The sequence below is a fragment of the Suricata suricatta genome, chromosome 2, assembly GCF_006229205.1.
Source record: "Suricata suricatta isolate VVHF042 chromosome 2, meerkat_22Aug2017_6uvM2_HiC, whole genome shotgun sequence".
In the NCBI taxonomy this organism is placed as follows: domain Eukaryota; kingdom Metazoa; phylum Chordata; class Mammalia; order Carnivora; family Herpestidae; genus Suricata; species Suricata suricatta.
Genome location: NC_043701.1, coordinates 34,439,496 through 34,456,995, shown reverse-complemented (window position 1 = coordinate 34,456,995; position 17,500 = coordinate 34,439,496). Strand labels below are relative to the sequence as shown.

General features: G+C 36.9%; 1 protein-coding gene across 1 annotated transcript in view; it reads left to right on the top strand.

Moving 5' to 3' along the window:
- FOXP2 (forkhead box P2) overlaps nucleotides 1–17,500 on the top strand; it is a 396,567-nt gene that overhangs the window by 329,660 nt on the left and 49,407 nt on the right. Inside the window, exons 5-7 of the mRNA XM_029924675.1 lie at nucleotides 3,752–3,889; nucleotides 5,013–5,195; nucleotides 6,744–6,915. Of these exons, the coding sequence (XP_029780535.1) occupies nucleotides 3,752–3,889; nucleotides 5,013–5,195; nucleotides 6,744–6,915 (493 nt within the window). The remainder of the gene's footprint in view (nucleotides 1–3,751; nucleotides 3,890–5,012; nucleotides 5,196–6,743; nucleotides 6,916–17,500) is intronic.

The window sequence follows — 17,500 nt, the reverse complement described above, 5'->3', positions numbered from 1 at the left end:
GCATGAACAAAATTATATATCCAGTGGAGAATATTTTCTTAAGCCTAACACTGAATTTATGAAAGTATGTATATTTCAGAAAGTTATCCATATACTTTCAAACGTGATGCTGGTTTTACTTGATAAAGTAGCATAATCTCCAAAAAAAATTTATGTACTCAGTTAATCTCTATCCATATTTGTCAACAAATTCTTCCAGTAATTTGGAATAGCAAAGAAATGCAGTGAGATTATAACAAAAGTGATATAGGAGGAGCAAAAGAAGTGTGTTAGTTAAAATGAGTTTCTTAAAATGGAGTTTTGCATTTTGAAAATTACTAATTTTTAAATAAGGCAAGTGGAGTTGTCTACATGTAACATATAATACTTATAACTGACATTTGTTGTAGGGAAAACTGTTTTAAGTACATCTTATTTATGGAAATAGAGTGTTCGACTCATTAGGTGTTAGTTTGCTTGTCTTTCTACCTATCTTAATGCCTGTAAATTGTCAGTTTTAGATGGCGGTTTTCTAGAGGGTAAGATAGAATCTGCTTAAAATTTGCAGAACATCATATATATATATGCATATATATATATATATATATGATACATAGGATTTGAGGAGGAGGAGGATATGGTGGCTAGTTTTATGTTATAAACTTTTCATTATAAGGGAAATACAAACCATTTTAAAAGTGAAAAACAACCAGGTGCCTGAGTGGCTCAGTCTTTAAGTATCCGATTTTGGCTCAGGTCATGATTTCACAGTTCCTGGGTTGGGCCCTGCATCAGGCTCTGTGCTGACAGCTCAGAGCCTGGAGCCTGCTTCCAATTCTGTGTGTGTGTGTCTCTCTCTCTGCTCCTTCCCCACTCATGCTCTGTCTCTCTCTGTCTCTCAAAAATAAATAAACATTGCAGAAAAAAAATTTTATAAATAAAATAAAATAAAATGCAAAGGTAGAATACATGCTCAAATTTGCTTGTACACCATGAGTCACAGTTGCAACAAGCTATAGAGTCATATAATTTTCTGTACATATTATATGATATTTACTAATAAAGTTTGTGTTCTTTTATTTTTTATATATTTTTAATGTTTATTTATTTAGTTTGAAAGAGAAAGAGATAGAGAGTGAGCAGGGAAGGGGCAGAGAGAGAGAGGGAGGGGGAGAAAGAGAGAGAGAGAGAGAGAGAGAGAGAGAGAGAGAGAGAGAATCTCCAGCAGGCTCTGCACTGTCTGCACTGTCAGCATGGAACCTGAAGGGGACTTGAACCCACGAGCTGTGAAATCGTGACCTGAGCCAAAACCAAGAGTCAAATGCTTAACCAATTGAACTACCCCGGTGCCCCAAAGTGTGTGTGTGTGTGTGTGTGTGTGTGTGTGTGTGTGTGTGTGTTTTAAAGAGTCCTACAATTTGTATAAGCTGAAATCTAACTATAAATTTGCAGTGTATTATGACAGGCCTCCATTCATAAAACTTTTCTCAAAAAGTGAATTTGTTATCAGTCACATATGAAGTACTTTTCCTTATAGATATAGAGATAATTTTTCAAGTTTCTTTATATTTTGAGAGAGAGAGACAGGGAGAGGATAGAGAGAATCCCAAGCAGCATCCGTACTGTCAGTGCAGAGACTGATGTGGGGCACGATTCCCATGAATCATGAGATCACAACCTGAGCTGAAATCAAGAGTAGGACGTTTAGCTGACGAAGCCACCCAGGAGCGCCAGATGTGGAGATAATTAATTGAAAGCTCTCCATATGCTAAAAAGTGATACGGGGCTTAGATAAGAGAGTGTGGCCACTTTTTATCCCATAACTGACTTTATAGAAGGTATATATCTATGTGTATGTATATCTATATGTGTGTATTTGTCCATTTACATATACATAATATCTATATATATGTGGTATCTGTCTATATATATTTAGTATTTGTCTGTCTTTTTGTCCATCTGGATTGGTGGTCTTTTTAAAACTTAACATTTCTGTTTTACTCTGGTTCTTATTTTTGGTTTGATCCCTTGTTAGAGATAGTATGATGTAAATAATTGGAAGAAAAAGCATCTTTGTGGTAGATTTTTTTAAAACTACTTATCTAACCATTCTATTTGCTGACTGAAGAACAAACAATTAAGTAAACTGACCACTCAAGTTTTAAACAACTAAACACTTGGGCAACCCATTGGGTTAATTAATTTTATAGCACACATTTCAGCATGCCTTTTCTTATAATAAGTTCAAATGTAGTAACCTATAATTTGTCAGTATGTTCTAAAAGAATCCAGAAATATTTGTGATAATCACTGAGGTTTTTTTCCATCACAAAACACTTCTTTTTCATCACAAAACTAGGTATAATCATGTCTTGACATATCAGCATGGGATAGATGAGACAAAGTTATTTCTTAAAATTAAATATGAAGCATTTGTGTTTGCTGGGAGGGGGGGGAACCTTTATTCACCCCGGGTTTCTTTTACTTTTTTCTCTCCTCACTTCTTTTTCATTAATTTCTTCTTTCTTTATAACATGAAGTGCCAGAAAAGTTTGAACTGTGTTAAAATGACTATTAAAATAGGGAACCACATCTATTAATCTTTTTCTATTTTCAAAGACACATTGTTGTCCCCGAATTTGTTCTAAAACAGTATTTACTTAAATATATGCTTTTATTTACAGTAAAAATGGATTGTTCTTTCTAGGAAAGAAAGTCGTTGCTTTTTTAAAGGTTGCAAACTGGGCACACTGACAAGTTTTTTGATGCCGTACAAGCAATGCCCCCTAACAGCTTGACTGTGTCCGGGCTGACCATCTACCCAAGGTTTTGTCCTGCTCCCCTGGCCAGCCATTCTCCTTCTCTCGGACTTCCTCACTAGCTCTTTCTCACTCTGTATTTTCCTCACTTCCCCTTTCTCCTGTTTTTTTCTCTTCCTCCTTATTTGCTTTTTCGTCTGACTGTATATTTCTCAGAGCCTTGAAAAGAAAGATAATTTTAAGCAAAAATACTTTTTTTCAGCTTAATGAATAACCATTGAATAATCTTTAGCTTTCCAGACCCCCTGATATAAGTTCACCTAGCTTGAAATAAGAAAATGTTTAGAGAAGAATACTTGGCTTATGATTCTTTCCTTAAGAGGACCTGTCTAGGTTGCTATTTTCTGGAAATACATGTGTATATACATCTTATATGACTTGAGACATGTACTCATGAAGTAATATGTATTATAATATGTATTTTTCTAATACTTATATGTTTGACATACACTGAAGATAGTGATTATGTTTGCACAAGTATATTCTACATACATTCTTTTTACTAGTTTTGATAACAGATATGTATATGCATATTTTTCAAATTGTTTAATCTTTATTGTTTATCATAATCATACCTTTAAACCATTGCCAAACACTTCCCTTTCATAGCACTGTGGCATCGGTGAGATGATCAATCATGAAGTAGTGAGAAACCTGACACTTAATTGTCTATTTTTCACGATGCTAGTCAAACTCCAGCATCTTAGTGTAATATGTCTGAGGTAAGTAAGGATCGTGAAGATAGCATCTGATATCTGATGCCTCTGGAAGGGTCGTGTCTACGTGCTGTGGTACTTTAATAGTATCATCAAAGAGTTAAGTAATATGACAGATATTGTATAAAAATTGCCAGCCATCATTTCTAAAGGATTTCCGAGTGGTGACCTGTAGCTGTGAAGCAGGTGAGCAGATGTTTGTTAAGACCACCCCCTTCCCTTCCTCTCCCTGCCCAGGTGCCTGTGTCGGTGGCCATGATGACCCCCCAGGTGATCACCCCTCAGCAAATGCAGCAGATTCTTCAGCAGCAAGTCCTGTCTCCTCAGCAGCTCCAAGCCCTTCTCCAGCAGCAGCAGGCGGTCATGCTGCAGCAGGTAATGTGGCTTACCTGCTTTGGTGTCCTAGCGTGGCTCTGTCAACAGGGCCACGGGCAGGTTTGCCAGTCACTCTCCACTTGAAGAGACGATGGGTCAGCAGGCAAGAACATACCTGTGGCCTTGTAACTGCAGAACTACTAAATCTGAAAATTCAGATCCCTTAGTCTTTTTAAATTCATCAAAGTCTACAATAAGAGCAGAGAGAGGTGTAACTTCAACATGGAATGAATTAATAGTTTAGTATTCAGATGCTTAGGTACATTTGATTTGTAGACTTGCCAACAAAAGTGCAGAGACTTCTAGATAATTCTTGCTTTTAAAACTCCTTGACACTTCAGCGCTCCCTTTTGTTCACGGAAGTATGAAATTTAAACTGGTCATTTGGTTGCAATGGGGAAGATAACATCCTACATTTTCCTTCCCAAAATATACTTGGTGTTTAGGCATAGAGAGTATCTACTTATAAAAACAAAGTTAAGCAACTAAGCCACGAATCCATGAAAGTTTATCCTTTCTTAGTGACAAGACTAGCATTCCTAATGTGAACCTTATTGGGCCTCGAGTGTATATAAAGTGGACTTTATGTGGTAGACATACTTATTATAGAGCAAATAATGTACTTTACCTAAATTCTTATCTACGTAATCACTTTTCTGTCTTCTATGGATCATGGCCACAGGCCAGTTGCTTCTAAATCTGACATTCTTCTGTACATCTGATGGATTAAATGATTTTCCCAATAAGAGTTGAACAACCTGATTTTATGCAGCCATATATTTGATTCTTATAAATGGTAGAGTATACAACCTATTTTAATATCCCATTGGGACTTCCAATGTAATCACATAGGGTATTTATTTGGTTCTGGCCCATTAGAATACAGGTTTTCCATGCCCTCCTGTTTAGGATTTTTTTGGATTCTGGATTGGAAAATTTCAGAGCTGCCTTGGAAAAAAATGTATGTAGATTTGTCTCTTTGCATCCATTGCATATTTTTTGTTGTTCTTGGGAGGTGAACCTTAATGGATACTCTACCATATACCAGTCTAGAAGAGTGTAGGAGATTTATAATACATGAAACTTTTGCCTTTATTTATTAAAGTCAAAATGGTTTATTCAGCAACAACTACAAGAGTTTTACAAGAAACAGCAAGAGCAGTTACATCTTCAGCTTTTGCAGCAGCAGCAACAGCAGCAGCAGCAGCAGCAGCAGCAGCAACAGCAGCAGCAGCAGCAGCAGCAACAGCAGCAGCAGCCGCCGCCGCCGCCGCCGCCGCCCCATCCTGGCAAGCAGGCGAAAGAGGTAGGAGCCACCTGCCGTCGGGCGGGCTCGCCGGCCGAGCGCAGCGGGGCCAGGTGGGGACCCGGCGCGGCGAGGCCAACGCGGCCCCAGATCTTCCTAGCGCAAGGCTCTCCTGTCAAAGATGCGTTATGATACATTTTTACCCAGCTTAATAACAGTGACAGTAGAACTCTCCTGCTCTCCTTTTTTGTAGCATGGGACTTGAGAGTTACAATCCAATGCTGCTGTCTGTCGTCTAATGTTCACTAATGAATCACAGTGTACAAAGAGCAAGCTCTGTGGTGGACAAAGTACTGATTATCTTGTATTCACCGAGACTCTAAGTTGGTGAGGGAACCTTATTTTTCTCAGTGGTGCAGCTCAGAGGACATGCATGCAAATGTAGCCCGTGGTTGGGGGGTGGGGTGGGGGGGCTAAGGGAGACACCGGTGGAACACAAATTTCAAAGTCACGGGCCCCTGATTAATGAACTGCTACTGTAGGTTTGGAGTGGCGAGTAGAAAGTTACAGTTTGATATGCTCATAAATCAAACTGACAAGCTGGCTTCTCAGGCCTAGCTTGCACTTGTCAGCAAACTGCATCAAATATAAACATAATACAAACAAAACATGTTGAAGTAGTTAAATTGATCAGCAGGTATCAGAGCCGTTGTCTTCAAGCTGCCCATTATGCAAACGTACAGGAAACAGTTTTGACCTCCTGAGGCTTTGTTTCTGTTTGGATTTGTGAATAGAATTTCAGACAGCCATCAACTACAGAATAGAAATTGCTCCCTTATTTCTCCGGAGGCTCTGGGCAATCCACATGACTTGCTCCATTATGCAGTCTGTTTTCCAGTGAGCGCATCAGAAGTTTCTCTTTTCCCCAAACTAAAAAGGAAAGGTCTTCCCCAGCAGCTTGTCTATCTCTGAAGTGTGACTGCCTCCTCATACCCTCGAGTCCAGAGAACTCTGGTTTGTCTTGTAATGCCTCACAAAATTGGAAGTTATACTTTTCCTTATTATAAGGGCACTTCTTTTTGCCCTGAACATAATTCTGCCTTTAATGTATTCCAACAAGAGAGAAGAGGAAGAGAGAGAGCTAACAGGCCTGTCCTATGAAGGCTACATCCAGTTTACTAATAGATCACCAGAGACCATATTCATGGGCCTCTGCGGATCAAACTTATTCAATTGGAAAAAAAGAGAAGAGTGTTGTTGAAGTTGACTGTCACTACGAAGTGTTATTTTTTAGTATAGATAAACTTATTATCATCATCTGCAATAAGCCAAGTTTTTTAAAAGAGACTTTGTGTAACATACTTTTTCTAAAGCTCGTTCCATACTCTTTCATGCAAGTTCCTTGGTTCTCTGCTGCTATGTAATATTTGAAAGAAAGGCAACTGAAAATCTAGAACTTGCTCCCATTCTGCTTTCGAACGTTGACCATGGGATGCCCATTCAGAAACTCACCGGGGCACTGAAAGGCGTGTGCATTTCTCTGTTTGAGAGCTGGGTGTGCAGACCATGTGTTCCCTGCTGTTTACTGGGCCGGGTTTTCTGCACCAGCAGCAGCAGCAGCAGCAGCAGCAGTTGGCCGCCCAGCAGCTTGTCTTCCAGCAGCAGCTTCTCCAGATGCAACAACTCCAGCAGCAGCAACATCTGCTCAGCCTTCAGCGTCAGGGACTCATCTCCATCCCACCTGGCCAGGCGGCACTTCCTGTCCAGTCGCTGCCTCAAGGTACACACAAAATGTGCATACTCCATTCCTCGTATGGCACCTTCTACCATTTCATGCCTTGTCTGCCTGATACCTTGAGAAATTTTGTTTTTATGACCTTCAGGTTTATTATTAAAACACGATTGTTAACATGGCTGCATGGCCCATGTTCTTGAAACTCAAGAGATTTTACTACACACTGGGTTTAGGCGTGTAGTAAAACTGCTTTGTTTTTGTTAGATATTAAATGTATATTTATTAGTCTTATGGCAGAAAATAATTTGTAAGGGCCACACAATTTAAGTGCTGTAGAATGTGCACTGAAGACCTGCAGAGATTTAGATTAGCGGAAAGGCTTAACAACATTCCATTTAACAAAGGTGAGCTGATAGGAGTTTTGGTGGAGAACTGATTAAAAAAAAAATAGGGAGCACAGGGTAGCTCAGTGGGTTGAATGAAGGCCAGCCTCTTGATTTCAGCTCAGGTCATCATCCCAGGGTTGTGGGATCAAGCCCTGTTTTGGGCTACACACTGAGCATGGACCCTGCTTGGGATCCTCTCTCCCTCTCCCTCATCAGGCACTCTCTCTCTCTCTCTCTAAGATAAAAATAAATAAATAAAAAGATAGAAGTTCCTAAAAGTTCCTGATCTTCATGCTTAAACTCTCACATATAAAAACGAGCCTTTATTCCATTACAAGCTATGCTTTGTAGAATCCCATCTAAATCATGGGACCATTTTGATCTTATTTTCCCTAAAATAATATTACTGGTGCATATATTGCAAATTATAGCTTTAAAAAGCTGTCAATTGAATTCTTATTCATTTTTTCTTCCTTTTTAATTTTTTAATTTTATTATTATTTATTTATTTTTGAGGAACAGAGAGAGAGAGCACAAGCAGGGAAGGGGCAGAGAGGAGACACAGAATCTGAAGGAGGCTCCCAGCTCCGAGCTGTCAGCACAGAACCTGATGCGGGGCTCAAATCCACGAATGGGAGATCATAACCTGAGCCAATGTTGGATGCTCAACCAAATGAGGCACCCATGCATCCCTTATTTTTCTGAAAAGAAAACTTTGATGATACAATAATATAGTACCATAACACAACACTAAAAATCATACAGTTGTATATATTTATCATTTGACTCAACTTTTGGAAAACGGAAAGCATTCTTAGTTTAAAAAAATGATGGTAAACAAAATGACTCCTTGTGTGCTAAAATTATTGATACAGGCAAAAGTCATTCATCTTTAAAATTCATAAAAGCATATTCTAATTTGAATTTGAATTTTGTTAGAACAAACTTTAAACCAATTGGACTAATTATATTTGTTACAAAGGGGCTCACATTCAGAATATTCTATTGAATATTTTTCTATTTAATTATTCTTGACTTTATTCAGAATATTCTGAAATATTATGAATATTCTAAATAAAGTCAAGAATAATTAAATAGAAAAAAATTTAGGCAGATAAATGACACTCTTTAAAATGCACATAATCTTGTTTCTGACACATGAAATTTAAAATATTGTAGGGGCATCAGGGTGGCTCAGTCTGTTGGACGTCCTACTCTTATTTTTAGCTCAGGTCATGATCAGAGTTCATGAGTTTGAGCACTCCATCAGGCTCTGCACTGGAGCCTACTTTGGATTCTCTTCTCCCACCCTCTCTATGCCCTTCCCTGACTTCCATTCTCTCTCTTTCTCTCTCTCTCTCAAAATAAATAAACTTTAAAAATAAAATAAAATAAATAAAATGTTTTGCAGTAAATGTTTTAACTTTTTTTTTTTAAATCACATTGCTGTCAAGTTGGCATGTTTTTCCCAGAATTTCCTCTTTTACTTAATTTCAGATCTTCTGATTCATTTGATTGAATCACTCCTAGGAAATCAAGAAAGATAAAGGTTAAATAGTGGAAGAAAAACAAGGCAATAAACCCACTTTTCTGGACCATTCTAAAGAGAATTGAAATAAACAATGGTGTCATTATACCAGTGAATGTTCTATTCACAAACTATTGTCCTTTGAAAAAATAAATATAATTTGAGGACAGATGAAGAAATAAGGTTTAAAAAAAGAAAGTTGTGTATAAATTAATTCAATATAAACATGAATTTCTTTGGTAGAAACTACACTAAGCTGAAGCAATAAATTTATACCATTGATTTTTTTTTTTCAGTAAAATTTACATAAAACCTTTGGTTAGGATCTGATCACAGAAGATTCCCCTCAATAGAGAGAAGTGAGATCTACCAGGATTTTAAGTAAAACCATTGAAACAAACATTTCAAGAAAGTTTAAAATAGATGTTCACAGAGGAGTACCTGGGTGGCTTAGTCAGTTAAGCATCTGACTTCAGTTCAGGTCATGATCTTGTGGTCTGTGAGTCCGAGTGTCGCGTTGGGCTCTGTGCTGACAGCTCAGAGCCTGGAGCCTGCCTGGGATTCTGTGTCTCCCTCTCTCTCAGCCCCTCCCCTGCTTGCACTCAGTCTCAGAAGTTCACAGAAGTAAAATATAATTTATGTCCAAATACATTTGTTAAACTATATTCTTCCAAAACAGATATATACATACCTTGCTGAAAAAGGAAATTTATTATAATATAATGATTTTAATGATCTTCAAATGAAAATGTACTCTAATTTCTGAGCTTTTTTTTATAGAATTATCATTTTTTTTCCTTTTCTTCTCTGTGTACTCTCCATTAAATGAATGAGAGATTAAACACACAAGAGAGAGAACATGAAAGTGAGATAAATCTGAAAGTACATCTAGGTTTGAGAAGAATATTTATATTTTAAACATAATACATGCAAGTCATCATTGTGGTTTTCAGTGCTTAGATGAGGAAGTGTGAGAAGTGCCACTATGGAGACTCATCAGCCACAGAATGTGTCACAAACACAGAATGTGTCACATAAACCAGCTACAGCAGAGGGATGGAATTTCACAGGGTGGTACTAGAATCCCAAACTTGAATGGGAGAAAGTAAAAAAGTAATTGTTACATAATGGAAGCCTTAAATTACTTCTGCCTTAGCCACTGGTTGTTTCAGATATTTTTATATCTGAAATATGTAAACAGCTTCCCAGTTCACTTCGCACCACGTTTTTGGTTGGCTGGTGGATTATCCCTGAATGATAACCACAGGAACACCAAGTAGGATTTATACACAATGATGATCTTTAAAAATACGCCATATTTGAAGTATGTATCCCCATGATTTAACACAGCTTCCTCAGGCTACTTTTTAAAGTTTCAACTTCTTTCAACTGTATAAAAAAAAGTGTATGAGAATGAAACAGAAGTAACAAAATTATAATAGTTTTGATAAGAGTGGGAGATGTATAGACATTTTTCTCTATAATGCAAAATGACATGTATCACTTTAAAGAACATGATTTTAAATATTAAGTATTTAAAGCCATCATGAATATTACTATAATGTTAGATTTTGATGTAAATTAGGCAATTAAAGTATGATCTCTAAAAGCATATATAGGGACGCCTGGGTGACTCAGTCAGTTAAGCATCCAACTTTGGCTCAGATCACGATCTCACAGTTCATGTGTTCGAGCCTTGCATCAGGCTCTGCGCTGATAGCTTGGAGGCTGAAGCCTGCTTCAGATACTTTCTCCCTCTCTCACTGCTCCTCTCCTGTTCTCTCTCTTGTAAAAAATACGAATAAACATGTAAAAATAAATAAATAAAAGATATAAAAAGTGACTATAGGTATATAGAATCAAATAAAAGAAGGATGGATTTGTAAATCAATGTCAAATAAAATACTGATTATGAAGCTATTTACTCCATAGACAGTGCAGTTTATATGTCAGCTGGTAGTTATTTATTGACACATTTTTATGACCCAGACCGTTGTCTCCAGATTAGAAAACAGGAAATTATTGTGCATGCACTTCAAACTTTGATATGTTTTTGACATGAGATAGAAGTCAGTGTATTCCAACACACAATATATTCACAGGCTTACTATGACTGTAGATACCAAAATATATGTGGCAAAAACTTTAATGCATTTCAACTTTCAACATGTTTTTGGATTTATAAAAGCTATTTAAAATATAACACTTTTGTTACCAATCTGAAAGACCAAACAGATTAGAATGCTAGAATATCTAGCCAGCACTATTTTGAAGTAACACCTTCTAGAATTAGATGAGCTTAGAATGAGAGAACTGTTGAATAACAAATAAAGTGAAATCTTTCCAAGTAAAGTCTAATAATGTCCTTGTGAAATCTTTCTAAGTAAATTATAATAATGTCCTTTATGCTGAGTTAGGAATGTGCTGAAGTTTATCTTTAAGATGACTATTCAGTCAAAATCAGGTGGCTTTGACTCATTGTCTGATTATGGAAACCTAAATAGTCAAATGCCCGGATGTATGGGTGGCCCAGTCGGTTTAGCATCCTACTGTTCATTTTGGCTCAGGTCATGATCCCAGGGTGTGGGATGGAGCCCCATGTTGGGCTTCATGCTCAACATGGAGGTTGCTTAAGATTCCCTCTCTCTCTCTCTTGCTCTCTCTTCTGCTTGCACTCTCTCTGAAAAAAAATAAAATAGCCAAATGCATACTTAAGCATCACTTCTGACATCTTGATTTTTTTGTCTAACGTGTCATGTGCTTGCATAGATCACCTTATATCTAATCAGGGTAGCAGCACTAGCAATATGGGCAACACCTGTGGGTCAGAATTATTGTTACCATCTTAGTATTTCCTTTTAAGTACCAGGCTGTCTTCAGTTTGTAACTTGAAGGGAAACTCTCCTTTGGGGTTTTACCTGCTAAAGCTCCATCAGTAAGCTGACGTTTAGATGTTTAGATTTATTATGGCAGAAATAAAACTTTGCAAAGTTAAACGTGAATGCGATTAATTTATGTATAAATAACTCACAAAAAGTTAAATACATAGGGAAATATTAAGCATGTTGAGTTAGTTTTCAAGGAAATGTTAGTAAGATAGAAAGATGGATAGCAAATTATATCATAATTCTAATTGTCACAGAATTGTTTTTGTGTACCAGCATGCATACATTAAAATGAATTTCTTTCCATTTAGGCCATAAGTCTTTTTAAAGTTCTTTTTGTTAGTTCTTTATATCTTGAGGGAACACTCAAAAGCAGAATGTCAATTCTGACCCATTAAAGTTCCATGATGAGGAAAACTGAGAAATTACTATTTTGTAAAATAAAATAACAAATGTAAAAAATGCCACCTATAAAAATTTTCATGGTGAAATTATAGTAGGTTTTTATAAATTCTATGTTTTCATTATTTCACTATAGTGAAATATATCTACGCTTTCATATTTTATGTATATATATATGTGTATGTATATATATATGATGTACTCTAGTATCCCAGAAGTTCCTTCTTTAGTGGAGATACTTCCCTTTGGTCTCAGTTTTAGACAAATAGCTATTTTGCTCCTTGTAATTCAGCTTTTGGGAAAAATATGTATTCAGTACACCGCTCATTAAACATACATTTTAAAGCTGGGCACTATACCTACAGGTTAAAATAGGCCCCTGGTCAAATATAAATCAATAATATGTTAGGTCTGGCAAATTATAAATGAACACAGGTCTCTGAAGGATAGCCCAGAAACCAGGAGAAAGGCTGCCTGCGGAGAGAACTAAGAACTACGAGGTCAGGTCTGGTTTGGGAAAGTCAGTTTTGCGACGTATGACTTTCTCTAGGATTCAGTTATTTTTGCCATGTGCATATACTAGTTTTTTTAATGTAAAATTTAAGGTGAAAATTAAGATGAAAACTCTTACATGATAATAGTTCAATAATTCAAACTATTAAATATCAAATTGGTTCAATAAAATATGTGGATGATATAAATACTTCTACAAAATTTGCTTTTATTACTTTTAATTATAAGTAACTCTAGAAAATAAGCAGAGTTCTATTAAATAAGATAGGTTAATTTTAAAAATTACGGTAGACTTACTTTACATTATAATATATATAATTATTTATTTAATATTAAAATTAATTTCTAGGCATAAAAAATGAAAAGGCATTGAAAGGATCTTTTATTTTTGTGTGAAAAAGCTGCTAATGTAATTTTTACCAATAAGTAAAATATTAGAATTTTTAAACCTTGTGTGCTCCAAGAATGTATAATCTAGATATGAATTATCAAATTTTAATTAATTCTTAGTGCAGTGCTTGTCACCCAATAGATACACCACAAACTCTGAATCCAGGATTAAGGAATTATTATTTAATTGCTTTACTTCTGGTATTACATGTCATTTGGTTAGGAATTCACCTTTGGATGCTTATTTGTAGTAGCAGCAGTGAATGAGAACAAGTCCAAGTCATCATCTCAAAGCTATCATCCATTATCATTTCTTGATTGTTTTGTGGTCATGGAATTTTAAAATTGCATAATCATACAAGTTTTTGGCACTAGTAATTTTATGTATGGATCCTTGAAATAATTCAGTAAGAAAGCTGAATACTCTTTACTTAAGATTTTAAGTCTAGTCCACTGATTCCTAGATCATGTACTACTACTGTTCTGGTCATTGAACAGCTCCTTTAAGAAATACACATTGAGCTCTCACTCACTGTAGGCACTCCTTTAGGTGTTGGGGGCAAAGCAGTCATAGGAGAGGCAGAAATCCCTGCCATCACAAAACTTAGATTTCACATTGGGTAAATATATAGTGGTAAGTGCTATGGGAAAAAAATTAAGTTAGGGTAGGAATAAAGAAAGAAATGGTAGGGGTTGAACACATAGACAGGGCGACAAGGGAAGGAGTCCTGGAAAAGGGTGATGCGAGCAATGACCTACAAATGTGATGAGCTCTGCCACATTAACTTTAGAGATAGTTATTCAACTTTTCTGTTTCTCAGTGTCCTCATCTCTAAAATGGGGAGAACAATAGGAGCTCGGGGTATTAGATTAGCACTGAAGCATGGAGGAAAGTGACTGGTATATCAGAAGTCCCCTGTAAATGTCTAACAAAAAAGAGACAAAGGAACCTACTGGAACAGTGAGTTGGGTTCCGAGGGGCTGCATAAATAGAAGCTTAGGTTTGAACTAAGCAAATTTTGGAAAAAGTCTGTTAAGTGTATAAACAGGCAGCCTGTAGTTCGTGGGAAGGGATGGAGAGCACCTGATGAATCCTAAGCCCACTCGCATTATTGAAAGCTGAAATAAATCAATGCAATTGTAAAAAGAGTTTGTCATTGTTTTCTTTTTATTCTCAAATGGATTTGTAAAACACTGAGTTAAAGAAGAGACTCAAGAGGCTTTTCTGTTCCTAGACATCGCAGAACTGACGTACATGTTAGCATCAGTCATGAGTCTCCAAGATAGAGACCACAGACCTCTTAGAACTCTCAGATTAGGAGTGTTTAGAAGACTACTGTCCATAGAACACAGTTTAGATGCACTGAATGTGTTACATTACTGCCCCCAAGTAAGTTAATTTTCACAAAGCTCAAAACTTCAAAACTCATGAAACTTTCAAAATTGTACAAAACTGATTGTTTCATATTCATAGTTTTGTATCCATTGAAAAGAGATGAATAATTGTAGATATGAAAGCTTTGTTTCATGAGCAATGTGATAGTTTACTTTTAAAAATTCTCCTCCAAAATTGCATGTTGGAATCATCTGTGGAGCCTCAGAAACAGACCGATACCTGTGTCTTCCTTCCAGAAACTGTGATTTAATTGGTTGGGGCTGTGGTCAGGGCACTGGAAGTTTTAAAATGTCCCCAAGTAAATCTAATATGCAGATGCTTTGGGGAACCACTTCTGCTAACCGGAGTCTCTTTTTGACATCATCTATTCTCTGCCCCTTATCTGTAATATTTAAAAACCATTTCCTTCCTCGCTTAATTAAGAATCATTATTTGGTTAGTGAACAGGTTATTTATTCATCAAATATCTGTGTGCTTAGTATTTGTTGCCATGTCATTGTGATATCATACTGATACCACTAATTTTCCATACAAATGAATAGTATAATAGAAGTCTGCTTTTAAAAGGTAAGTGGATACTTAGGTTAACTAAATTATTAATAAAATTCAAAAACTAAATTATTAATAGCCTCTCTAACTGATATAGTCTCTAAAAACATCTAAGAGTCTTTAGCCAAGATATAAAATTTTATTAGCCACTCAGTCATTAGGATCAACTAGTTTATAATTCTTTAGACATCAGCCTTACGGGATAGCAGTACTCACAACTAGTATGCCCTGCAGGAGCCACAGAACCTCCCTGCAAAAACCCAAATGCCTTCAAGAACTCCATCAATCTGTTATAATCAATTAAATCAACTGCTATTCATTGAACTTGTACAAGGCTCTGTTCTAGGCACTGGGGATAGATGAGTAAAATAAGAAATCCCTACTCTTGCCATTTTAAGTTGAAGTTGCAGTAGAGGGAGACTGATGTTAACAAGTAAAACAAATAAATAATATAGTTCCAGAAACTGATAAATGCTCTTAAGAAAACTAAAGCCGAGTGAGGTGATAGGGAATCTGAGAAGCCAAGGTGGGGAGGGGCAGGAGTTGAGACTGTGCTCAAAGACCTCTCAGAGGAGGTGACCCTCGATTCCATTGAGTGAAGGAAGTGAGGAAGTCATGGGAAGATCTGCAACCAAAATCGCCTATGTTGTGGGAACAGCCAGAGCAAAAGCTGGAAAGGGAGCAAATATTTGATGCCTTTAAGATGCAGAAGAAAGTTAGCATAACAGAGTGAAATGTAGAGAGAGAGCAATAGATGAGGTCAGAGAGGCAGGCAAGACCCAGGTAAGAAATGCCAGCACCTCACAGGCCATACTAGGGTTTTTTGTTGTTCCGTGTTTCCTTTTTTACTTGTTTTTTTTTTTTTCTAAGTGTTCTGGAAAGCAATTGGAGGCTTTGTTTGGAAAATGCCATTGCCTAATTTACAATTAGAGAGAGGGATTTTGGCTGATATATGATGAGAAGTAAATTATAGCAAGGCAAGGGGAAAGCAGGAAGACCGGAAAGGATACCCATGGTCCACGCAAGAGGGGACAGTGGGGAAGAGAGGCAGAGTGAGCTGCTGAGGGCTCCCCTGCTGACGATGTGGAGAAGCTGTTACGTTAAAGGATTTGCTAGTGGAGTTCAATCAGATATGTTTCAGAATCATGGGTTAAAGCAATAACTAATGATGTTTATATAGAAATTATTTCCTGTGTAACAGAGGAATACTGTAGTTTATTAAGCCATCCTCTTTTGTATAGAAAAAAAATCATTTTAAATAACTGGAAACCTAAGTTTTCCAGTTTTTTCTTCATTCTTAGGCTGTTTTAAAATCTTCAGGAGCCAGAATCACCAAAATGATAGTTTTCAGTAAAACTGTCTGTAAGAAATTGTGATAGACATAGCAATTTAAGGTTACCACTCTGATGAATAATGTGAGCAGAATTTATGTTTCGAGCAGTGAGAATTCTTCTGTCACTTTAGGCTTCTTACTACTGTGTCCATATCGATGGGTTTTCTAGTTGCAGGGTGAGAAGACTCACTCTCCTTGACATCATGTTCTGTTCTCTTCCCCTAGTGCCCCCTGCCTGTTCCATCCTGCTCCGCTCCCACACACCTCTTGATTGATTGGTGTCCCTGTAGCGTCTGATGTAGATGTGTGTTGGGTTGTGGGGGTGCGGATATCGGATTAGTACTTTTGTCCTTGTATTATATTAGATGTTGTAGATACACATAATACTAAAGAACCTAGATTTTGGAGCAACAGTGCATTAGGTTTGAATTCTGTCCACTAGTCGTGAGCATAGTGATTTGGTAACATATTTAATCTTTCTAAACCTCCATGCCATGCCCTCATCTGTAAAGTGGGATGATTCCCAACTTCAAGTGAAGTAAATTGAGGTTATGAATGTAAAGCATCAGACTACAGCAGGTGGTCAATAAGTGATAGCAATCATAATTACAACTGCATTTCCCCCTGTATGTCTTTATTCAGTAGTTTTCATATTTTTAATGTAATATTTTAAGAGAAAAGTCATTCAAATCAAACTGCCTGTTTTTATTTATTTATTTATTTATTTATTTATTTATTTATTTTCTATGGATTCCAGAATTCCAGAATTTAACAGTTGGAAGAATTTTTTTTAAATTTTTTTAATGTTTTATTTATTTATTTATTTATTTTTCAATATTTTATTGTCAAGTTGTTTTCCATACAACACCCAGTGCTCTTCCCCATAAGTGCCCTCCACCATCACCACCACCTCTTTTCCCCCCTCCACCTTCCCCTTCAACTCTCAGTTCATTTTCAAGCATTCAGTAGTCTCTCAAGTTTTGTATCCCTCTCTCTCCCCAACTCTCTCTCCCTCCTCCGCTCCCCCTGGTTCTCCATTAGGTCTCCCCTGTTTTCCTGTTAGACCTATGAGTGCAAACATATGGTTTCTGTCCTTCTCTGCCTGGCTTACTTCGCTCAGCATGACACCCTCAAGGTCCATCCACTTTCCTACAAAGGGCCATATGTCATTCCCTCTCATTGCCATGTAGTACTCCATCGTGAATATATACCACATCTTCTTGATCCATTCATCAGGTGATGGACATT